Below are 26,446 nucleotides of genomic sequence, written 5' to 3'. Positions count from 1 at the left end.
CCGCAGTCCAGTTCCTGATAGTCAAATTGAAGATGTCAGTGTTGAAGTACACCAGGATGAGGATATGGGTGTTGCTGGCGCTGGGGAGGAAATTAACAAGGAGGATTCTGATGGTGAGGTGGTTTGTTTAAGTCAGGCACCCGGGGAGACACCTGTTGTCCGTGGGACGAATATGGCCATTGACATGCCTGGTCAAAATACAAAAAAAATCACCTCTTCGGTGTGGAATTATTTCAACACAAATGCGGACAACAGGTGTCAAGCCGTGTGTTGCCTTTGTCAAGCTGTAATAAGTAGGGGTAAGGACGTTAACCACCTCGGAACATCCTCCCTTATACGTCACCTGCAGCGCATTCATCATAAGTCAGTGACAAGTTCAAAAACTTTGGATGACAGCGGAAGCAGTCCACTGACCACTAAATCCCTTCCTCTTGTAACCAAGCTCCTGCAAACCACCCCACCAACTCCCTCAGTGTCAATTTCCTCCTTACCCAGGAAAGCCAATAGTCCTGCAGGCCATGTCACTGTCAAGTCTGACGAGTGCCCTCCTGCCTGGGATTCCTCCGATGCATCCTTGAGTGTAACGCCTACTGCTGCTGGCGCTGCTGTTGTTGCTGCTGGGAGTCGATCGTCATCCCAGAGGGGAAGTCGGAAGACCACTTGTACTACTTCCAGTAAGCAATTGACTGTCCAACAGTCCTTTGCGAGGAAGATAAAATATCACAGCAGTCATCCTGCTGCAAAGCAGCTAACTCAGGCCTTGGCAGCCTGGGCAGTGAGAAACGTGGTTCCGGTATCCATCGTTAATTCAGAGGCAACTATAGACTTGATTGAGGTACTGTGTCCCCGGTACCAAATAGCATCTAGGTTCCATTTCTCTAGGCAGGCGATACCGAAAATGTACACAGACCTCAGAAAAAGACTCACCAGTGTCCTAAAAAATGCAGTTGTACCCAATGTCCACTTAACCACGGACATGTGGACAAGTGGAGCAGGGCAGACTCAGGACTATATGACTGACAGCCCACTGGGTAGATGTATTGCCTCCCGCAGCAAGAACAGCAGCGGCGGCACCAGTAGCAGCATCTCGCAAACGCCAACTCGTTCCTAGGCAGGCTACGCTTTGTATCACCGCTTTCCATAAGAGGCACACAGCTGACAACCTCTTACGGGAACTGAGGAACATCATCGCAGAATGGCTTACCCCAATTGGACTCTCCTGGGGATTTGTGACATCGGACAACGCCAGCAATATTGTGCGTGCATTACATCTGGGCAAATTCCAGCACGTCCCATGTTTTGCACATACATTGAATTTGGTGGTGCAGAATTATTTAAAAAACGACAGGGGCGTGCAAGAGATGCTGTCGGTGGCCCGAAGAATTGCAGGCCACTTTCGGCATTCAGGCACCGCGTACAGAAGACTGGAGCACCACCAAACATTCCTGAACCTGCCCTGCCATCATCTGAAGCAAGAGGTGGTAACGAGGTGGAATTCAAGCCTCTATATGCTTCAGAGGATGGAGGAGCAGCAAAAGGCCATTCAAGCCTATACATCTGCCCACGATATAGGCAAAGGAGGGGGAATGCACCTGACTCAAGCGCAGTGGAGAATGATTTCAACGTTGTGCAAGGTTCTGCAACCCTTTGAACTTGCCACACGTGAAGTCAGTTCAGACACTGCCAGCCTGAGTCAGGTCATTTCCCTCATCAGGCTTTTGCAGAAGCAGCTGGAGAGATTGAAGGAGGAGCTAAAACGGAGCGATTCCGCTAGGCTTGTGGGACTTGTGGATGGAGCCCTTAATTCGCTTAACCAGGATTCACGGGTGGTCAATCTGTTGAAATCAGAGCACTACATTTTGGCCACCGTGCTCGATCCTAGATTTAAAACCTACGTTGTATCTCTCTTTCCGGCAGACACAAGTCTGCAGAGGTTCAAAGGCCTGCTGGTGAGAAAATTGTCAAGTCAAGCGGAACGTGACCCGTCAACATCTCCTCCTTCACATTCTCCCGCAACTGGGGGTGCGAGGAAAAGGCTAAGAATTCCGAGCCCACCCGCTGGCGGTGATGCAGGGCAGTCTTGAGCGAGTGCTGACATCTGGTCCGGACTGAAGGACCTGCCAACGATTACTGACATGTCGTCTACTGTCACTGCATATGATTCTCTCAACATTGAAAGAATGGTGGAGGATTATATGAGTGACCGCATCCAAGTAGGCACGTCAGACAGTCCGTACATATACTGGCAGGAAAAAGAGGCAATTTGGAGGCCCTTGCACAAACTGGCTTTATTCTACCTAAGTTGCCCTCCCTCCAGTGTGTACTCCGAAAGAGTGTTTAGTACAGCCGCTCACCTTGTCAGCAATCGGCGTACGAGGTTACTTCCAGAAAATGTGGAGAAGATGATATTCATCAAAATTAATTATAATCAATTCCTCCGTGGAGACATTCACCAGCAGCAATTGCCTCCAGAAAGTACACGGGGACCTGAGATGGTGGATTCCAGTGGGGACGAATTAATAATCTGTGAGGAGGGGGATGTACACAGTGATATATCGGAGGATGATGATGAGGTGGACATCTTGCCTCTGTAGAGCCAGTTTGTGCAAGGAGAGATTGATTGCTTCTTTTTTGGTGGGGGCCCAAACCAACCAGTAATTTCAGTCACAGTCGTGTGGCAGACCCTGTCACTGAAATGATGGGTTCGTTAAAGTGTGCAAGTCGTGTTTATACAACATAAGGGTGGGTGGGAGGGCCCAAGGACAATTCCATCTTGCACCTCTTTTTTCTTTTATTTTTCTTTGCATCATGTGCTGTTTGGGGACAATTTTTTTGAAGTGCCATCCTGCCTGACACTGCAGTGCCACTCCTAGATGGGCCAGGTGTTTGTGTCGGCCACTTGTGTCGCTTAGCTTAGCCATCCAGCGACCTCGGTGCAAATTTTAGGACTAAAAATAATATTGTGAGGTGTTCAGAATAGACTGGAAATGAGTGGAAATTATGGTAATTGAGGTTAATAATACTATGGGATCAAAATGACCCCCAAATTCTATGATTTAAGCTGTTTTTTAGGGTTTTTTGAAAAAACACCCGAATCCAAAACACACCCGAATCCAACGAAAAATTTTCGGTGAGGTTTTGCCAAAACGCGTCCGAATCCAAAACACGGCCGCGGAACCGAACCCAAAACCAAAACACAAAACCCGAAAAATGTCCGGTGCACATCACTAGATTATAACCGCAAAAAGAGAAACATGAGATGTGAGTGATACAAATGTATCCACTAAGGGAAAGTTGGTAACTGTCACTGTGAGGATTGGATTCTAGCAGACTCTTCAAAACTGTTTCTAAATATTAGATACAATTGTCTCGATCTTAACATAGTGGTAAAGCTAAATAACAGCTAGGTCGGCTGCCAACAGTGAATAATCAGTTATCCCTTGTCATAATAACATTCTTTTATCTCATTTTCTCAAAGTCAGCATAGATCTGTATAATGTGTGTGGTTTAATGATCCATATGAGATCACCGTGTATCACCGTGTATCAGGCACCCAGTAGTACACAGTTTTTCATTATAGTATCCTTTATGAGAATTTCACAAGCTCAATATTCGTATAGCATATGCTGCAAACAGGACTGTGATTATTGAAAGATCATTATGAGTGTGAACCATGTCACAGATATCTTCGCATGTGTTTAATCCTTTATTAGTACTCTTCAGTATGATCGCATGTGCATATAGGATATCTCATAAAGTTCATATTATAGCTATATGCTGCAGCCTTAAAGAAATTATTCAGGCATCTATTCACTACACACAGTATATTCCTATGTCCATAGATAGGGTATGACATAAGCACCCAATGGTACACAGTTTTTCATTATAGTATCTTTTATGAGAATTTCACAAGCTCAATATTCGTGTAACATATGTTGCAGACAGAACTGTGATTATTGAAAAATCATAATGTTATTTAGCTTTACCACTATGTTATAAGAAGATCGAGACAATTGTATCTAATATTTAGAAACAGTTTTGAAGAGTCTGCTAGAATCCAATCCTCACAGTGACAGTTACCAACTTTCCCTTAGGTCAGTGGTTCCCAAACTTTTTTGAATCACGGCGCCCTACAGTATCAGAACTTTTTTCACGGCACCCCTATGCCAATCATTTCTTATTGAGAAATTTAGAAAGAAATATTAAATTAAGTAGACTGTGTTTATATGTCATCCTTAGGGTCAGTTGTGTGGTGAGGGACAAGATTTGCTTCTGTTTGTCCCCATATTTTATGACTGGCAGCCACCAGCACTGGTTTTGCCTATTATATTGACCATAAATAATTTAAATTGGTCCTGTACCACCAACCCAGGGCACCCCTGCAAGTGTCCCGAGGCACCCCAGGGAGCCACGGCACACAGTTTGGGAACCACTGCCTTAGTGGATACATTTGTATCACTCACATCTCATGTTTCTCTTTTTGCGGTTATAACACCATGCATAGAGGGGTGGTATTCATGTGACCGCCGGTCGGCTGACCGACAGTCACATGACCTCCTCCGTGAGCCCGACGGCTCACTATCCCGATGGTCGGCATGCCGACCAACAGGGACTATTTCCACTCGTGGGTGTCCACGACACCCATAGAGTGGGAATAGAACCCGTGGCAACCCCAGGTCGCCACCGAGCCCGCAGCGTGGCGAGCGCAGCGTGGCGAGCGCAGCGAGCCCGCAAGGGGCTTGCTGCACTCGCCCCTCCCCGCCGGGATCCCGGCGTCGGTAAGGTGACCGGCGGTCAGGAGACCGCCGGTCACCAGTACTACACCCGCATAGAGCTTAGGAGGACATGTAAATGCTTTGGGAATTATTAATCAAGTCAGAGTTCTGAAATTAATTCTGTGAGATATTGAAAGCAAAAAGTACACAGTATTTGTTGATCATTTTATTGAGAATAACCACTGGTATCACCATATACAGCCTATTATTAGGGTATTATCAACAAATATCACATACAAAGATACCTGGAGTCCTGCTCCCTCAACTGTCCCACACCTTATATCCCGGAAGGGATTAGATAATAACATTTTGCAGGGCTGAAACTAGGATTTTTGTCACCCGGGACAAGGTAGTCATTTGACACCCCCCCCCCCCCCCCCCCCAAAAAAAAGATATTTTTTTTACAATAAATAAATAAAAAAATAAACATTTTAAAATAAATAAATAAATGAATACAAATATTATATATATATATATATATATATATATATATATCTATATCTCTTTCAGAACTTTTTTACCTGAAAAATTGCCTTTTCTAACATAAATTTCATATCCAGGAAAAAGTACGGCAGGCAAGTGTCCCCATTTTACACATTGCGGCAGACACGTGTCCCCATTTTACACAGTACGGCAGGCAAGTGTCCCCATTTTACACATTGCGGCAGACACGTGTCCCCATTTTACACAGTACGACAGGCAAGTGTCCCCATTTTACACATTGCGGCAGGCACGTGTCCCCATTTTACACATTGCGGCAGACAGGTGTCCCCATTTTACACATTGCGGCAGGAAAAAGTGTCCCCATTTTACACATTGCGGCAGGAAAAAGTGTCCCCATTTTACACATTGCGGCAGGAAAAAGTGTCCCCATTTTACACATTGCGGCAGGAAAAAGTGTCCCCATTTTACACATTGCGGCAGGAAAAAGTGTCCCCATCTTACACATTGCGGCAGACAGGTCCCCATTTTACACATTCCGGCAGGTGGTGGGGAGAGGGAGGGAGAGAGAGAGAGAGAGAGAGAGAGAGGGAGGGAGAGGGGCTGACTTACATTTGAAGCGGTTCTCGCCGCTCTTCAGCCGCCTCTCCCTCCTCGTCTGCGCGGCTCCCCCTTCTCCCTCCTCCCAAGTGCCCAGCTCGGGGGGCGGGGTTTCGTGGAATGACGCCGTTTGCGTCGTGACGTCACGACGCAATCGCGTCATTCCGCGAAACCCCGCCCCCCCCCCGAGCTGGGCACTCGGGAGGAGGGAGAAGGGGGTTTCAAAGTACAAAGAAGTGCCGCGGCGGGCGCCCCGTGCGGTTGCACGGCTCGCCCGCCGCAAGAAACGGCACTGGCGCATAGGGAGAGGGTGTTAGGGGGTCTCGGCGCCCCCTCCAATCCGGCGCCCAGGTCGCCTGCCCCCCCCCCTAGTTTCGGCCCTGCATTTTGATTCCCTAGGGGTTCTGTTAAAGTTAATAAAAACGCAATGTAAGCCTTAACCATAGACATATAGGAAGTACAGACTCCTAATACACTCTTCATCACTCAGAAACTTTAATAGTTATATATGAGCTAATCCCGTGACATCTAGGGCGCAGTAATTTTCATTTTTAATCACGATTTCTTTCTTATTCACATTATTCTATTTTTCCTTTTATAATTCGCTGGTTTTTTATTGAATATTATAATAAAAGTTATATTTGAATGAAATAAAAAAATGTGCACCACTATAGGGCATTTCGAACCTTCTCTCTCTTTTTCTTGTGGAAGAGAAGCTGGCAAGGCCGATTTAAAAAATCTGTGAGGGGGCACGTCTTGAAACTCCGATTTGTACCCTTGGGCTACTATTTCTAATACCCAAGGATCCAGGGCCGAGCGAACCCAGACCTGACTGAAGAGTTGGAGACGTGCCCCCACCGGTGCGGACTCCCGCAGAGGAGCCCCAGCGTCATGCGGTGGATTTGGTAGAAGCCGGGGAGGACTTCTGCTCCTGAGAACTTGCCACAGCCTGTGACCTTTTTCCCCTTCCTCTTCCTCTCACAGCAAGGAAGGAGGACCCTCGTCCTTTTTGTATTTATTGGGCCGAAAGGACTGCATCTGATAGTGGGGCGTTTTCTTTTGTTGTGCAGGAACATAAGGTAAATAGGATGACTTACCCGCGGTAGCCGTAGATACCAGGTCAGTGAGGCCGTCGCCAAACAAGACCCTACCGTTAAACGGCAGAGACTCCATAGTCTTCTTAGAGTCAGCATCAGCATTCCATTGATGAATCCACAATGCTCTCCTAGCTGAGACTGCCATGGCATTGGTCCTTGATCCCAAAAGGCCAATATCCCTCGCAACTTCCTTTAATAAGCTGCAGCATCCCTGATATGACCCAGAGTCAAAAGAACGCTATCCCTGTCCAGGGTATCTACCTCAAATGACAAGTTATCTGCCCACTTTTCAATAGCGCTACTCACCCATGCCGAAGCCACGGCAGGCCTGGGTAGCGAACCCGTAGTGACATAAATGGATTTTAGTGTATTTTCCCGTTTACGATCCGCAGGATCCTTTAGGGCTGCCGTGTCAGGAGACGGAAGCGCCACCTTTTTGGACCGACGCGATAGAGCTTTGTCCACCGTGGGGGTTGACTCCCACTTTTCCCTGTCCCCAGAGGGGAACGGATATGCTACCGGAATTCTCTTGGGAACCTGTAACTTCTTGTCAGGATTTTCCCAAGCTTTTTCAAAAAGAGCGTTCAGTTCATGAGAGGGAGGAAACGTTACCTCAGGTTTCTTTCCTTTATACATACAGACCCTGGTATCAGGTACAGCAGGGTCCTCCGTGATATGTAATACGTCTTTTATCGCCACAATCATGTACTGAATGCTCTTAGCCAGTTTAGGATTCAATCTGGCATCACTATAATCGACGCTGGAATCAGTTCGTGTCGGTATCTGTATCCGCTATCTGGGTAAATGAACGCTTCTGTGACCCCAAGGGGGTCTGAACTTGCGACAAAGCATCCTCCATGGATTTTCTCCATGTCTGGTTCTGAGACTCAGATTTATTTAATCTCTTATTCAACCGAGCCACATTTGCATTCAAATACTCAACATATTTACCCAATCAGCCGTCGGCGGTGCCGACACGGTCACTCCCACAGTCTTCTCTGTCCCCACTCCAGCCTCCTCCGGGGAAGAGCACTCAGCCTCAGACATGTCGACACAAGCGTACCGACACCCACAACCACACTGGGGCTATAGGGGACAGACCCACAGCAAAGTATGTTAGAGAAACACAGAGGGAGTTTTGCCAGCTCACAACCCAGCGCCTGTCCCGGTTCTGAAGCGAGTAATATACTGCCCAGACCTGTTAGCGCTTTTAATATCAATAAAATAGCACCAAATCACCTGTGCGCCCCCCCCCCCCCCCCCCCCCGCTTTGCACCCTGTTACTTGTACAGCAGTGTGGGAGGCTCAGCATCTCTGCAGCTGTGAAGAGAAAATGGCGCTGGTTAGAGCTGTGAGGGCTAAGCCACGCCCCCTTAATGGGGCGCTTCAGTCCCGCTTATTTTTATATATTTATACTGGCGGGGGTCTGTATTACTGTATACTCTTATGCCAGTTGCTATTGAGGTTTTATGCTGCCCAGGGCGCCCCCCTCCCCTGCGCCCTGCACACTGCAGTGCCGTTTTGTATGTGGGAGCATGGCGCGCTGCGCGGTACCTCAAAAGCCGTCACTGAAATCTTCTGATCTTCTTCTACTCACCTGACTTCTGGCTCTGCAAGGGGCGTGACGGCGGGCTCTGGGAACGAGCATCTAGGCGTACCTAGCGATCAAACCCTCAGGAGCTAATGGTGTCCTGTAGCATAAGAAGCAGAGCCTTTAACTCGCTGGAAGTAGGTCTGACTTCTCTCCCCTCAGTCCCTCGAAGCAGGAAGCCTGTTGCCAGCAGGTCTCCCTGAAAATAATAAACCTAACAAAAGTCTTTTTCAGAGAAACTCAGTAGAGCTCCTCAGTGTGCATCCAGTCTGCCTGGGCACAGATTCTAAACTGGAGTCTGGAGGAGGGGCATAGAGGGAGGAGCCAGTTCACACCCCTTTTAAAGTCTTAAAGTGCCCATGTCTCCTGCGGATCCCGTCTATACCCCATGGTTCTTGAAGCAGCCCCAGCATCCTCTAGGACGTATGAGAAATACAGTTAGTTAGGGCATACATGGACTGTCCCAAGAGCCCACACCACGCTTCTGATGAAGAACCACTGCGTCTGAAACATGTTAAGCGGTTGGACTTGTGGCCAGTTGCATTGTCGTGATGGAAAAGGGCACCATGGGTGTGAGTTCTTGGACGACGCCTGGAAATGGCTTCCAGCACTTGTGGCAGGCATTGGTTGGTGTACCAATCCCCAGTGACAGTGCGCTGCTGCACTAGGGGCCTAATTCAGACCTGATCGTAGCAGCAAATTTGTTAGCAGAAGGGCAAAACCATGGGGGTCATTCCGCGACCTGATTGTAGATGTGCTAAATTTAGCACAGCTACAATCACTGACACCACTGACACAAACATGCGGGGGGGGGGGGGGGGGGGGGCGCCCAGCACAGGGCTAGTCCGCCCCGCATGTCAGGCCAGCCCTATTGCACAAGTACAAAAGCATCACACAGCAGCGATGCTTTTGTACTTGAAGAGTAACTCCCTGCCAGCGCAGATACTGCGGCTGGCCGAGTTACTTGGCCCCAAAAACGGTGGCCAAACTCCGCCGTGCCACCCCCTCCCGCCCAGCGACCACCTCTGCCTGTCAATCAAGCAGAGGCAATCACCAGCGCATGCACAGTTCTGACCCGATCGCATCGCTGCGAAAAACTGCAGCGTGTGATCGGGTCGGAATGACCCCACATGTGCACTGCAGGGGGGTGCAGATGTAACATGTGCAGAGAGAGTTAGATTTGGGTGGGTTATTTTGTTTCTGTGCAGGGTAAATACTGGCTGCTTTATTTTTACACTGCAATTTAGATTTCAGTTTGAAGACACCCCACCCAAATCTAACTCTCTCTGCACATGTTACATCTGCCTTCCCTGCAGTGCACATGGGGGGTCATTCCGAGTTGATCGCTCGCTAGCTGTTTTTAGCAGTCATGCAAACGCTAAGCCGCCGCCCTCTGGGAGTGTATCTTAGCTTAGCAGAAGTGCGAATGAAAGGATCGCAGAGCGGCTACAAAAAAAGATTGTGCAGTTTCAGAGTAGCTCCAGACCTGCTCCTAGATTGCGATCACTAAGACTGTTTAGTTCCGGATTTGACGTCACAAACACGCCCTGCGTTAGCCCAGCCACACCTGTGTTTTCCCTGGCACGCCTGCGTTTTTTCGATCACTCCCTGAAAACGGTCAGTTGACACCCAGAAACGCCCTCTTCCTGTCAATCACTCTGCAGCCAGCACTGCGGCTGAAAAGCTTCGCTAGACCTTGTGTGAAACTACTTTGGCCGTTGTGAAAGTATGTTGTGCGTGCGCATTGCGCCGCATACACATGCACAGAAGTGCCGTTTTTTTTGCATCATTGCTGCGCTGCAAATATTTTCAGCTAGCGATCAACTCGGAATGACCCCCCATGGTTTTGCCCAACTGCTAACAAATATGCTGCTACGATCAGGTCTGAATTAAGCCCTAGGGGCCTCATTCTGAGTTGATCGCTCGCTAGCAGTTTTTAGCAGCCGTGCAAACAGCATAGCAGGAGTGCGAACGCCTCTGCAGGCGCACGGCAGCAAACACATTTTGTGCAAAACAAGATCAGCCCTGTAGTTACTTATTCTGCGCGATGATTGCTGCGATGAATGACACGGTAATGACGTCAGACCCGCCCAGCAAACACCCGGCCACGCCTGCGATTTTCCAGACACTCCCAGAAAACGGTCAGTTGACACCCAGAAATGCCCTCTTCCTGTTAATCTCCTTGCGATCGGCTGTGCGAATGGAATCTTCTCTAGATCCAGTGCACAGCAGCAATGCTATTTGTGCCCGTACGGCGCGCGTGCGCATTACGGCGCATATGCATGTGCAGTTTTGCCATTTTTTTTACCTGATCGCTGCGCTGCGAAAATCGGCAGCGAGCGATCAACTCGGAATGACCCCCTTGGTATGGTAGTTACATGACCATTCTTGGCCACAAAAGCAGCCACCATCTGCTTGGCCATACTGCACTCATGTTGGAACTTCTGTGACACCACACCTTCAGCTGGGGTCCACTGGGCTGACTGTAACTGTAGATCCAGGATTCATCACCACTGATGATCTCCCAGAGTTTGAGCGACCGCCATCAATCCTGGCCAGCTTGTTGTGGCACCAAGTCACCCGAGCCTCCTTCTGCTCTCGAGTCAGCTGATAGGGGGGTATGGTGGGCTCCAGGATCCCAAGCACTGGCATAACGTAGTAGACCCTTTTCCCACTGTTCCCCTAATCCTCCCACCCCCGCAGCCTGAACCTATCCCTGCCACCCCCGCAGCCTAACCCTCCCCGGTGGTGTGGCATCAAAACAGGAGGCGCGAATGGGGGGGGGGGAGATCACGGCACTGCGTGACGTCACACGCAGCTGCCGTGATCAGAAAGATGGCGGCGGGCCTTCTGCGGGCGCAGCCAAGTGGCGCCGGCAGGAGGCAAACCTAACTTCTACAAGCAGGTAGAAATTACGATACAATTGCAATTTCTGCTCGATCGAGGGGGGAGCGGCGGTCAGCATGCGTTCACCTGAATCAGGCCCTACAATGTATACGGTTCTGTGCCCTGACATTTCACAAGAACGTTAGTGACAGATTACCAACGCACTGCACATCGGGAAACTTACTGATCGTCCCTCGTAAAAAACACGGCAAAATATTACAGTACTGTACAATTATCACTATTTCTGATACATTATTAAATTAGTCCCGGCTAATTGGTGGTTTACACATGTCCGTACCCAAGTTGCTGCTGTAAAGTTGACATGTTTATTAGTGATCCGGTCGTTAGTTCGACAGTAAATAGGTCGACAGGGACTCTAGGTCGACATGACAAAAGGTCGACATGAGTTTTTTTTTTTTTAAATCCCATTTTTTTTAACTTTGTCATACTTTAGAATTCATGTGGACTACAACTGGGAACGGTAACCATGGCGAGCGAAGCGAGGGGACACGGTGCACTAATTGGGGTTCTCGGTCACTGTACGGAGAAAACGACACCAAAAAAAGTAAAAAACCTCATGTCGGCCTTTTCTCATGTCGACCTAGTACACGTCAACCCAGAGTCCCTGTTGACTTACTTACTGTCGACCAATAGTGGTCAACCTAGACACTGTCGACCTAAGTTTACTCTACCTAACATACCACACCCGTTTATTAATATTCTTACAGAGTGTAGATGTGGATATAGGGGGTCATTCCGACCAACTGCGCATGCATATACACGCAATGCGCAGGCGCGTCGTACGGGTACAAAGCGGATCATTGCTGGGCGATGGATTGTATGAAGAATCCATTCGCACAGCCGATTGCAAGGAGATTGACAGAAAGAGGGCGTTTGTGGGTGGCAACTGACCGTTTTCTGGGAGTGTTTGGAATAACGCAGGCGTGTCCAGGCGTTTGCAGGGTGGGTGGCTGACGTCAATTCCGGCCCCCGGACAGACTGATGTGATCGCAGCGGCTGAGTAAGTTCTGGGCAACTCTGAAACTGCATAAAACTTTTTTGTACCGCTCGGCTGCACATGCGATCGCACACTTGCAAAGCGAAAATACACTCCCCTATAGGTGGCGACTATCTGATCGCAGCGCTGCAAAAAATAGCTAGCGAGCGATCAACTTGGAATGACCCCCCCATTGTGCCTGAATCAGAGGTGGACGCAGACCATGTACCGCTGCAATTTCTCATAGATACTCAGGAGCCAAAATATGCTAACCCCAGCTTCTGCATTCCCCTTTGTATGACCATGCGGCGGAACGCGCAAACCCTGCATTGCTCAAGTGCGCTGGGGGATCTGTTCTCCGCCATCACTGCCCCATTGGCCGCTACATTGTCTCCTCGAGCTGCCCCAGCCTGGCGCAGAGTCTCCCTTGTAAATGGCTAATGCGCTGCCTGAGACCACAGCCACATGCTGACACTCTTATCACACTCCCACGGCACCCCCTCTTCTTCTGATGACTTTAAGTCACCCCCCAGTCTCCACCCTGAAGCGGGTCATCTTATGGGGTGTATGGGAGTGGCACGGGCGTGTCTTTGATAACTGTTGATGCACAACCGCTCACACTGTAGGCCATACGTGGATGGAGAAACTGCACCTGCCATACAGCTGGTGCCAGTGCCAGTCTATGCCATTACCAGCGTGTGCCAGCCTGCTCCCTCATGACTACACTGTACCAGGCCATGCCGCCTGCTTATCACATTACGCCAGCCTCTTCTACCAACCCCCAGTGTGTGCACCAACACCATTATATGCCAGCCTCTGCCCCTTCTGTACCAGCGTGTGCCTCTCTCTGTCATTACTCTCTATCACTCTGTGCCCTCTCATCATTATATCCTGTGCCCCCTGGTATCTCTGCCAGTGCCGTCTCTCTTACGTCAGGGTCTGACTTCTGTGGTGTAAGACAGGGCACTTTGTACACACGTATTTCTTTCCAACACGGCAGCTGGGGTGGAGAGGATGAGACGGGGTGGGGGAGACCCTCTCCCAAGCCAAATACTGCAGTGATAAGACACTAGAACGTCCCTTCAGGGCCGTGCCCTGGATTACCCATCTGAAAAGATGGCATTGGTGGCACACTTGTGGTGAGAGCTCCATGCAGTCACCCGGCCTGCTCCTGGGTACCTATATAAGGGCCGGGAGTGTGTGTATGTTACAGCATATTACTGTATGGCCAGGAATGGACTCATGCGGTACAGACCTGTTATGTTATTCCTATCACTCTGCCTATAATACCATAGACTGTGTAGCCATTACTGAGATGATTATTTATGTATTGCAGAGTCTTCCACCCAACCTGTCACCGGCACGGAGCAGCACCGAGGTGTTTCCAGCCGATCAGCAAAGGTAATTGGCCACTCTCAGAGGATAAAACGATGATGACATACAGTACTGTGGAGATTAATGTAGAAGCACAGAGACTGCCCCACAGACGTGTAACACGTGTACTCTGTGTATCCGTGTCCCTGGCGTGCTCTATGACAGATTTATGACCTGCGTGTGTTATCCTGGGCTACATGTAATGTCCCATAGCCATACCCCTAATGACATCACATAGCCATGCCCCCGCCCCATGACATCACATAAACATGATGTCACATACCTCATAACCACACCACCAATTACATCACTGTTCTCCTGGACTGTAAATGCTGCATTCTCTTTGATTCAATTCTTTGCACACCTCGCAAGGGCCGCCACCACCGGCCGGGATGTAATGAAGTCTGAGTTCAGCGGCCGTTCGGGCTGCCAGACGAATTCGGATGTTTTTTTAAAGGGGCAATCATTTACAAAGCTTTACATCCCACCCCCCATCTGCTTGCACCTAAATAATCATCATCCATGTTCTGTCCTGTCTCTGTCTATAATATATTTATAATATAAAATATCAAACACACGTTATTAAAATGATTAGAAAAAACATTTACTGTACAAGCTGCATAGAATTTGCAGCTGGCTTTACAAAACGTTCCTCTAGAGCAGAGGTTCTCAAATGCCGTCCTCAAGGCACCCCAGCGGTCCAGGTTTTATGTTTATCCATGCTTGGCCACAGGTGATTTAATAAGCACCTTAGTCACGAAAGAAACTAAAAGGTTTGTTGGCGCTGTGCAGGGCGGTGTAGATTGACACCTGTGGATCAGCAGCCACCTGGTGAGGGGGCAGCCAACCTCCTCAAAAAAAACCACTAGTGAATTAATAAATACCAGGTAGGCGCTCAGAACCACAAAGACAACCTTGATAAAAACACAGATTTTTAATAGCATATAGTATCATATAATATAATATAGTACAACAATGAAAAAAGGTTAAAACGAATCTCATATGAGCTGAATGACAGAAGTGTATGTAGCTCTATAAATAAAACTAGGGATTCCCTGGAAGTCCCAAAGGGCTAAGCAATAAGTACATATATTTATTATAGTTACCACAATTGCTGGTATTAGGTGGAGACTCTCAGAATGGTTCAGTCAGTCTCTGACACCTTTTGGCTTGGACCTAATAAGAGTTCATGTGGCTGAATGGAAGAAGGATGTTGCCAAATTTGTGCAATCTTGCCCAGCCTGTGTCTAGTGTCTACGTAATATGGTGTCAGAGTGTCGCCATAATCTGAGCTCCTGATGTACTGCCCATTCCACAATAGGCCTAGGTCTCCATAGATTTCATCACCAACCTCCCCAGCTCTGAAGGTAACATACCAGATGGTGGTAGTAGGTAATTTTTCCAAACATGTCCACTTCAAGAACTTGAAAAACTACCATGAGCACTTTCTCATATCTTCACCAAAGAGGTCTTCTAGCTACAGACTTTGCTTGGAGAATGTTGTCAATTGGGGGTTTCAGTCCATGGTTAAGTTTTGGAGGGCCTTCTACAAGGTCCTGGGAATATCACAACACTTCTCTTCAAGGTGCCATGAACAAACAGACAATTCTGTGACCAGTTTCTATGTTACATTGGTGGTCATCCTGTCTTGCTATGACCCCTCTGGGGCTCCTTCACAAGCAACATCAATTTAATTATACCCGGTAGAGTACAGATTATGGATATCATTTTCCTTCCAGATCCACCAGGTGTTTCACATATCACTTATGAAACTTGTGGTGAAGAAGGCATTTCCAAGACAAAAAATGCTCTAGAGAGAAAGCCCCACCAGTAATATATCATCCAGCCAATCATTGAACCCCGCAGAAAATCTGGGAGACAAATGCTTTGTGCTGGTCAAAATCTTAAAGTTCCATCCTACCAAGTCTAGGGGGTTGCATTCAGAATAGAGCAGAGGTTCTCAAACTCGGTCCTCGGGGGCACACACAGTGCATGTTTTGCAGGTCTCCTCACAGAATCGCAAGTGAAATAATTAGCTCCACCTGTGGACCTTTTAAAATGTGTCAGTGAGTAATTAATACACCTGTGCACCTGCTGGGTTACCTGCAAAACATGCACTGTTTGTGCCCCCGAGGACCGAGTTTGAGAACCTCTGGAATAGAGCATGGCACGCTAACACACCAATGCACCACAAGGTGGCAGTGCACCACAAATATAACTGTAACGTGCAGATGTGCTGCAATATCACCTACAGACGACAGGTGGCAGCGCAGCTTCAACACTGATAAAGCACCTTATTGCACTCAGCACTTTGCTTCAGCCAGCTATGACTGAAACCTCCCCTGTAAGCAGCATTTATAAGGCCTCACTATTACCACTAGCAAAGTTGGAATTTATCTGCTGGTGCTTCAGTCTTGCTTTGTTTGCCTGTTTACTGACTTCATCCCTAACAGTTCTGCATACTCCAATGCTCTGATCTGGTTTAGTCCCACACCATTCCTCCTTTTCTGACCCATCAACTTTGACTTTGTCCCTGCTGTCCTTACAGGACCGCAGCTTTACTGGATACGGTGTGCGAGCTGCCTCAGCCAAACCCTTCTCTTGGAGCCACCAGCAATGAACCAAAAACATGTGGCAGATGCTGCTGTACTATAGAATGGACTACGTACCCTCAAAGACCAATATGCTAATCCTCCCCTGCAAAGAACCTTTCTGCTCTTATAAATCCCTCCTATAAATTTCTGAATTAAGTATCAGGACATTGTGGAGTAGGAAGGACCCCGTGAGCTTAGTATTTAGCATCATAAAGTGACCCAGAACCTGATTTCCTATTGTCTATTTCATCCAAACACTCGTCAGCTAGAACAATTGCACCCCACATCCTAGGTGCTAATTTACATGGCACAATTCTTGTGAACTGCACTTTATTCAGTGATTACAGATGGATTAGGAGAATTAGATAGTTGTTCCGGTGAAGAACAGAAGGCGCAAGGCGATTGCATATGTCAATTTAGGGATTATCCGGCCGGATGAGCTTCACCTCTCAGAATACAATAGTCTATCTGCTTCTGCAGAACACAAGGAACCATCGCTGCTGATAACTGTAACCAACAGTGATTAAAACAAGGGAGTAATTTCCATTGTCATCACTGTATGATAACTATGTCCACTTTCTAAAGATCACAACCCTATGACCAGCAGTGTCTTTCCTGCAGTGATGTTAGTATGCGTATGGTGTCCACCAATCGTGTGTTTAAGGCAGCCATATCTCTATGGTAATGGTGTCCACCAATCGTGTCTTTAAGGCAGCCATATCTCTATGGTAATGGTGTCCACCAATCGTGTCTTTAAGGCAGCCATATCTCTATGGTAATGGTGACAACCAATCGTGTCTTTAAGGCAGCCATATCTCTATGGTAATGGTGTCCACCAATCGTGTCTCTCCAGTAGCCTTGTCCCTATGATCATGGTGTCCACCAATCCGGTCTATCCATTAATCATGTCCAACAATCACATCTCCCCATAAATGATATTCCTATGGTAATGGTGTCCACCAATCATGTTTCTCCAACAGTCCTGCCCCTATGATAGTGATGTTGTCTTCCTTTTCTTCTTCTGTGATAAGATATGACAGGGTCTATTCCTAAAATTGTGACTGGTGCTAATTATGTTTTGAACTTGTAGTGAGTTCAAAAATAGGATATTGGTACCTACCAGTAAATTCTTTTCTCATAGTCCGTAGAGGATGCTGGGATCCACATTAGCACCATGGGGTATAGACGGGTCCACCAGGAGCCATTGGCACTTTAAAAGTTTAAGAGTGTGGGCTGGCTCCTCCCTCTATGCCCCTCCTACCAGACCCAGTCTAGAAACTGTGCCCGAGGAGACGACATACTTCGAGAGAAGGACTTAACACAAGGCACATCAAGACAACTAGCTTGAACTATTCAGCAACGGCTGAAACAATACATACCAAGTAACAATGCAGTACTCAACTAAAACGAAGTTGTACTGAACCCAATAACAACAGCAGGAAACGAAGCGCTGGGCGGGCGCCGAGCATCCTCTACGGACTATGAGAAAAGGATTTACTGGTAGGTACCAAAATCCTATTTTCTCTTACGTCCTAGATGATGCTGGGGTCCACATTAGTACCATGGGGATGTACCAAAGCTCCCAGAACGGAAGGGAGAGCGCGGAGGCTCCTGCAGAACTGATTGACTGAACTTCAGATCATCAGAGGCCAAAGTATCGAACTTGTAGAACTTTGCAAACGTGTTCAATCCAGAACAAGTTGCAGCTCAGCAAAGTTGCAATGCCGAGACACCCCGGGCAGCCGCCCAGGAAGACCCCACCTTACGAGTAGAGTGGGCCTTAACAGATTTTGGACACGGCAGACCTGCCGTAGAATAAGCGTGCTGGATAGTGAACCTAATCCAGCGAGAAATAGTCTGCTTAGTAGCAGGCCACCCAATTTTCTTAGGATCATATAGGACAAACAGAGAGTCCGACTTCCTGTGACGAGAAGTTCTCTTCACATATATCTTCAGGCCGGCTTCCATGCTTGACCACCATCCTTGGAAGGTCACCCCTTGTGTGACTGCTCCCCAGCCCCGGAGGATCGCATCCGTTGTTAGCAGGACCCAGTCCTGAATCCCGAACCTGCGGCCTTCCAGGAGGTGAGGCAATTGGAGCCACCAGATGAGTGAAATCCTTGCCCTTGGCGACAGACAAATTCTCTGTTGCATGTGGAGGTGAGATGCCGACCACTTGTCCAGGAGGTCCAGTTGGATGGTCCGAGCATGAAACCTCCCGTACTGGAGAGCCTCGTAAGAGGCCACTTTCCTAATAGGCGAATGCATTGATGAACCGACACCCGGGGTGGCTTCAAGACATCCCGGACCATGGATTGGATCACCAACGCCTTGTCCCTCGGAAGAAACACTCGCTGCCCTTCCGTATCCAGGATCATTCCCAGAAATGATAATCTCTGGGTGGGTTCCAAATGTGACTTCGGAAAATTCAGAATCCACCCGTGACTTTGAAGCAGTCGCATTGTGAGAACTATGGACTGCAGCAGCCTTTCCCTGGAGGATGCCTTTATCAGGAGATCGTCCAGATAAGGAATGATGTTCACACCCTGCTTGCGGAGTAGCATCATCATTTCCACCATCACCTTGGTAAACACCCTCGGTGCTGTTGAGAGGCCGAATGGCAGAGCCTGGAACTGAAAATGACAGTCCAGCGAATCGGAGATAAGCCTGATGCGGCAGCCAGATCGGGATGTGAAGGGACGCATCCTTGATATCCAGTGATACCAGGAATTCCCCCTCTTCCAGACCTGATATCACCCTGAGAGACTCCATCTTGAACTTGAACTCCTTGAGAAAGGGGTTCAATGATTTTAGGTTCCGAATGGGCCTGACCGAACCATCCGGTTTTGGTACCACGAAAAGGTTCGAATAGTAACCCTTTGTCAGCATGTGCGGTGTTACTGGCACAATGACTTGTGCCTCCACCAGCTTCTGGACAGCGTCTAGAAGTACTGTGCTATTTTGAAATTCCAGCCTGTATCCCTGAGACACAATATCTGCCACCCAGGGATCCAGGCCGGACGATACACAGACATGACTAAACTATCTGAGTCTCGCTCCCACAGGCCCCACCTCCGGGCCTTCCCGTCCGTCATGCGGAGGACTTTGGGGTACCTGAAGCAGGCTTTTGTTCTTGGGAACCTGCAACGGCAGGCTTCTTGGATTTAACCTTACCTCCCCTGAAGAAGGTGTTGGATGATTTGGCCTTTCTGGTCTTGGGCCAAAAGGACTACTGCGTAGCTGAGGAGATGCATCTCTTTGGAGCAGGAGCTGCTGAGGGAAGATACAGAGACTTACCCGCTGTATCGGTAGATATCCACGCATTTAGGGCTTCCCCAAAGAGAGCCTGGCCAGTATAGGGCAGCGACTCCACACTTCCACGTCGGCCGACCACTGGCGGAGCTACAGTCCCCGACGAGCTGAAACAGACATGGATTCTACCATAAAACCTGCAGAATCATGAATGTTGCGTAAATACAGTGCAAAGTCATCCCTATCCGTTGTATCTAAATCCTCTATTAAGGCAGCCGACCATTTTACTATTGCCTTTGCAATCCATGCACTAGCAATAGTGGGACGCAATATGGACCCTGAAGCAGTGTACACTGATTTCAGAGTATTATCAAATTTCCTATCTGCCTGCTCCTTTAAGGCGGTAGATCCCGGCACCAGTAAACCCACCTTCTTCGAGAGTCTGGATACAGATGCGTCAACAATCGGCGGGTTTTCCCACTTTTTCCTATCCTCCTCAGGGAAAGGAAAAGCTACCAGAATCCTCTTAGGGATCTGAAACTTCTTTTCAGGATTCACCCAGGCCTTTTCAAAGATAGCATTCAGCTCTTTTGACGCAGGGAAGGTTAGCGAGGCTTTCTTGTTTTCAGTGAAAAAAGCCTCCTCAACCTGCTCAGGTGTGGTATCATTAACATTCAACACATCCCTGATAGCCTCTATCAATAATTGTACCCCCCTTGCAAGACATGCGGACCCCCGCAACACATCCCCATCACCATCTGTAGTGTCAGAATCGGTATCCGTGTCGTCTTGTGTTACCTGCACAAGCGCACGTTTGTGGGGGTATATAGCAGGGTGTCCCGAAGCACCAGACAAGGGCCACACAGCCATAGAGCTCTGTAATACCTGGGTTGCAGATTCATTACTAGCAAACCTGTCAGAAATCTGAGAAATCCAAGTCTTGAGAGAGGAAAACCACTCTGGTTCCCTTGCTGGAATCTGTGCTAAACTAGTGCTATCCTGATTACATGGAATGGGATCATCCTGTGAAGATAAATCCTCTGCAGCATATGCTGCTGGTGACCACCAAACACTCTACACACACACAGGATGGGGTAAGACAGAGTTTCCCCCCCAAGAATGGCAAGAGAAAGACAGAGTGGAGCCAACACACACCAGCGCTTTACACAAGGAGAAAAACCCCTTTTCAGCACTGACTTGTGCTCCTTAATAGGACACACAGTCAAACAATCAGCCTCCCCCCCCATTCTATAACCCCCTGGTACCGTATTTCAGTAATCTGGAGCTGCTGTGGAGGGACCAGGATCTTCCTTCAGCTATCAGCATGCAGGAAAATGGCGCTGGAACGCTGCAGGGTCCGCTCCGAGGAGAAGCTCCGCCCCCTTCATGGCGCTGTCTTCCCGCTCTTCTGCTTTTGAAAACTGGTCTGAGGAGTTGTGCTGGCTGGGATCCCTGGGGCCCGACAGGCTTGCTGACCAGTGTGAGGGGTAAGCGCTGGCCCAGGGCGCCCCTCACAGCGTGCCTCTTGTACCGTCTGGGAGCGCGGTTAATACCGCGCGCCGACCCCTGTTGCCGCCATCTTCACACCGGCCCCCCGCTTGCTAGGGGGGTCGTTGACTAACTCACCACTGCTTCAGCTCTGTAAGGGGTCGGCGGCATGTTGCTGGGGTGAGCGGTTCCCCTGCGGCGGAGACTGATCAGACCCCTCTGGAGCTCAGTGTCCAGTCTGCGGAGGCAGGGCGGACACTGCTCCCCCCCTTAGTCCCACTCTGCAGGGAGGCTGTTGCCAGCAGCCTCCCTGTAAAATAAAAAAGCTCTAAACTAAACTTCTTTAGGAAAGCTCTGTAGAGCTCCCCTAGCTGTGACCGGCTCCTCCGGGCACATTTTCTAAACTGAGTCTGGTAGGAGGGGCATAGAGGCAGGAGCCAGCCCACACTCTTAAACTCTTAAAGTGCCAATGGCTCCTGGTGGACCCGTCTACACCCCATGGTACTAATGTGGACCCCAGCATCCTCTAGGACGAAAGAGAAATTAATTTGCCTCCTTTACTTTAATTCATTGGAGACAGCCTTTTAGAAGTATGAGAACCGGATCCAAAAGCCATGGGGAGCAGAGGTAAAGACTTCCAATCGTAGGTTGTCGTAGGGTGTCTGCAGCAGGAATGGGGCACTTCACTTTTAATCCAGTTCCCAGACCCCCAGAACATCACTCGGGGTACCAGCTGAGAGTTGTGGCTCTAACCTTTCCAGCAGTACTGGAATTGCACTTCTGGATTAATGATAACTAGAGATATAGATGCTTACCCGGGTCCAACACTATTAAGTTCTGAATGACATCATTTCCACGTCCCCTTACTGGAAATTATCGGGGGAGAACTGTAACCAGGAGATAGCTGCGTGATACTGTTGATGAATGGCCTTGACACTTAGGGGGTCATTCCGAGTTGTTCGCTCGCTAGCTGTTTTTAGCAGCCGTCTAAACGCTAAGCCGCCGCCCTCTGGGAGTGTATTTTAGCTTAGCAGAAATGCGAACGAAAGGATCGCAGAGCGGCTACAAAAAAATTGTGCAGCTTTAGAGTAGCTCCAGACCTACTCAGCGCTTGCGATGACTTCAGACTATTCAGTTCCTGTTTTGACATCACAAACCCGCCCAGCATTCGCCCAGCCACGCCTGCGTTTTTCCTGGCACGCCTGCGTTTTTCCTGGCATGCCTGCGTTTTTCCTGACACTCCCTGAAAACGGTCAGTTGACACCCAGAAACGCCCACTTCCTGTCAATCACTCTGCGGCCAATAGTGCGACTGAAATGCTTCGCTAGACCTTGCGTGAAACTACTTCGGCCGTTGTGAAAGTATGTCCCGCGTGCGCATTGTGCCACATACGAATGCGCAGAAGTGCCTTTTTTTGCATCATCAGCGTACATTTTCAGCTAGCGATCAACTCGGAATGATCCCCTTAGAGCCTAATTCAGAGTTGATCGCAGCAGCAAATTTGTTAGCAGTTAGATTTGGGTGGGGTGTGGCAGGTGGGCAGCTGTAACAGCTGCTAATTTCCCTGTGTCCATCGATGTTCACAGGGAAAGAAGCACTTTCCACAGTAGGAGACTGTGGAAAATTCTTCACTCGGCTGTTCAAACAATGGCGACCAGCGATGATGCGGGAGTGCGCATCAGCGCTCATCGCCTGGCCATACACACTGGCCGATGCTGAGCTCAAAGTAGCTCAAAACGCCAAAAGTGAGCTCAAAACCGGCCAGTGTGTATGAGCCTTTATACTTACAGGGTGCAGGACTGTCCTCTGCTTGCCAGCTCTGATCTGTGGTGTGATGAGTCCACTTTTCTGCTTCACAGGACCAGCAGCAGGGAGCTGTGGAGGGTGTGGAGGACAGAGGTGCAGGACCAGGTGCGATCCCTCTGGCTGTGTCTGCAGATGATGGAGACATCTCTTCCTGACCTGAATGACGGCTTCCTACAGGTAACACAGGCTCGGCGCCCCAGAAAACTCCCAACTGGGTTAACCTGATATAAAACACCTGCTGCCGTGAGCAGAAAGGGCGGACGTCTGTCCCTTTAAAATAGCCAGAAACAAAAAAACAGAGGGGCTGCTGCTGGACACAGGAAACCACTTACATGTACAAATGACCGAAAACAGTAAATTAAATGTACTACAAGGTAAACACAAAATAAAAAGAAACTGCTGGGAGTATTAGAAGAATTGAAGATAGTGATCCTTTACATACCACAGTAATCTACTGGCAGTAACAATGCCTAACAAGTAACAGCTACTGTATCACTCATCAAACTGCAACAACTACAATGTAACCGCAAAACTAAAACTAAGTACACAATCCCAGAATAAAAGAAGTGTTAGAACTTAATCTATATATAAAATCCTTCATTTGTATGTATATTCGCAATAAGCTCAAGAACTACTGAACAGACGTTTTAATCAGATATTCACTGAAATGTTCCTTTAGCTCCTCCGAGTAACATAGGCTATGAATCCTCTCACTTTATGTTAATGGGCAAAAAAATCTATGCATTGAATCGTCAGGTAAAGCAGGGGTTAGAGCCACACACGGTTAATATGGGGTGGTCCAGGGGCAAATGCAGATTTTGCAGGAGGGGGTTTCCAGGGAGGTGACAATGCTAAATTCCTTTGTCGTATAATCAACCCTTACGAAGCTAAGAACACTGTACGCTGTTTACTTAAGAAATACCGTAATGGTACGCTATTTGCGTAACGATCGCTCAGCCGTAGGCGAGACGCTCAAGCGTCACATTCGCTCACGGCCCAGCGATCACAGGACACGTTATTGGTTATGTCTAGGGGAAAGATTCGCTATGGCGTAGCATACACTCGAGACCACGAGGAGGTCACCAGCGATGCAGACGCTCACAACACTATACCTTGATATTAAACCTTATACCGACGAAACACACAGAATACCTTTAATGTGAGTACAGGGTGTAAATGCAACTTTGTGTAGCCTGACTACCTAAAAAGCTGTTTGAGCGTCACCGACGCTCAAGTGAACACTTAACACTATAGTAAATACACAGATACTGTTTTAGGGTTCCGAAGCCTATTATCTGTATTATATCTAGTATACTTGTAAAAGAGTAACACAGTACAAATGATACACTACAATATAACAAAGCCTTCCTAACCTAACACCTAACTAAGGGATAAACTACAATATTATCCTGGCCTAACACAATACAATACAATACTATAAAGTTTAGTCTAGGGGAGTTACGAGAGAAAAGAGAAAATAGAGAGAGAGAAATAGACACAGAGGGAGAGAGAGGAATTGGCTCACAGAAAGACAATGATTACGGAGAGAACTTACGCACAAAGGGTATGATCGCCTGCGCCTCGATATCCAGCTCCCGATTATCAGCAGATAACCGTTGATGAGAGAGTGAGCTGGATGTGGTCGGGCTGCCTATTTATGCCCCACACACAATGCAATCTCCTGGTCCTACAATCCTTCAGTTTATTGGACACAGGAATTCGGCCCTGTACTGTAACCAAAGGTCATAGGTTGATTCATACAGGTGGGCTGTGCTGAGTTTAAACGGCTCAGGTGGGTGGGAAACTGGGTTTCCCGCCGCATACCTGAGTATGGGTAAATAATAGAAATGGACATAAACTTCTTATGTTCATAACTATTCGCACGAGCGATTAATACGCTCCAAACCAACACCGGAATATTGCTAATTAAATACTCTTCCGATGGGTACCAAATACTACTGTATGACTCCTGTTAGACCCTTCGTACAATACAAAGAGGGATTCCTCCGCTCAGGGACATTCTATCTAAACCAAACTTACAGAAACTATTGAGGGGAACATGATCTATAAACGACATTAATTGTGAACTTTTGTAACGAATGAGTCGCACGCTACGATTACATAAACTCTACCGTAAATGCGCATACTGCGCGTGCGAGTGCACGCTATTGCGGGTATGCGCTTCCACGGGAGAGCGTACGCATGCGCAGCACGGACCAGTGTGCGGTGCAAATATGGCAGTGTGCATTGAGACATTTTTCTGACTTCGACAGTCCACCCTTTGGCAGTCAATAATAACTGCCACAAAATATTTAAGGAGAAAAATGTAAGTCAGGGGTTAATTGATTTCCATGGTGGGGAAAGGAGGAAGAATGGAGTAGGTGTGAAGAGAGTATGACCTAGTGAGAAAGCAGGAGCATGTGTGTATGAGTCCATGTTTGGGGGGGTCATGTATCATCGTGCCGTACGTGTGGTAAATCAAGCTTCGAGGTATTGCGAAGTATACATTTGAATTCCTTCTTATCCTGTGGTACAGGTCTGTGGATGGGCTGTCAAACTCTACCGAGCTCATTTCGGCTGTGGTTGTAACACAATGGGGATGCACATTTTAGTTGATGATACATGAATTGGGGGGGTATGTGGTTGCTGCTATCTGTGCCTGTATTCCCTATCGACTATGTGTGTTGTTACCTGAGGGTTGCAGAGATGAAGATAAAGAACACTTACGAAAAATGCAATGATATTCTATGTCAGGTTAATGTACGTTCGTCGATTGAGGTCTTGATTGGTGTCGTTTGATTGCAGTCTTCTTCTTTGTGCTTTTGCTCATAAATCGTGAGTAAAGCAAACAACGTCCATGGATTTACAAAAAATGTTGGGCTAGCGTGATTTTAAAGTTCCTAGGGAAACTGGGGTACCCATGGCATTGTCCATAAAATCTTGTATATCGGGTCGTCTGCTCTTCTTCTTTCCATCTTTCCGTTGTCGGCCCCTTGGCTCATCAGGTCCTTCGTCTACGTGGGTCTTTGTACCTCGGAGGAAAACATAGAAATGGGTGAAAGACGGACCGTATACTCATTACATCATTACGTCATGGTTTCTAGCATTGGGTCATAAATCAAATCCAGGTTAATTACAGTTTCCTCACTCCTCAAGCTCATCACTTTCGTACTTTGTTTGCACCTCATTAAAGCCTGCCCGCATCTAAATATCAATCCAATAGATATAACGACACCCAAAATACATAGGAGAAACTTTCCAACATCCATTATGACTCCTTGAGCCCAGTCTCCTAAACCGGAGAACCAATTTCGCGGGTTCAACCATGACACCCAACCAGTCAGCTCATTACCTACAGCAGCAAGGGTGAGATTGTGTTTCCGACGAAATTCCCACTTTAATTGCAGAATATCGTCCATCTTTTGGTCTATGACCTCTACCGGATCCTCGGTGTTATTTGTGATATACGTGCAACACTTTATACCGTACTGTGTTGCCAATGTAACACAATATCCGCCTGTTACTGCTGTAAGGTAATTAAGAAC

General features: G+C 48.0%; 1 protein-coding gene across 1 annotated transcript in view; it reads left to right on the top strand.

Annotated features, from left to right (window-relative positions):
- The window catches only part of PLEC (plectin), a 647,147-nt gene that overhangs the window by 295,233 nt on the left and 325,468 nt on the right, over nt 1-26,446 (top strand). Inside the window, exons 33-34 of the mRNA XM_063924739.1 lie at nt 13,724-13,788; nt 22,955-23,078. Of these exons, the coding sequence (XP_063780809.1) occupies nt 13,724-13,788; nt 22,955-23,078 (189 nt within the window). The remainder of the gene's footprint in view (nt 1-13,723; nt 13,789-22,954; nt 23,079-26,446) is intronic.

Source organism: Pseudophryne corroboree, chromosome 5 (genome assembly GCF_028390025.1).
Source record: "Pseudophryne corroboree isolate aPseCor3 chromosome 5, aPseCor3.hap2, whole genome shotgun sequence".
Classification (NCBI taxonomy): Eukaryota; Metazoa; Chordata; class Amphibia; order Anura; family Myobatrachidae; genus Pseudophryne; species Pseudophryne corroboree.
The sequence above is the reverse complement of the archived record's forward strand: the minus strand, read 5'-3'. Positions and strand labels throughout refer to the sequence as shown.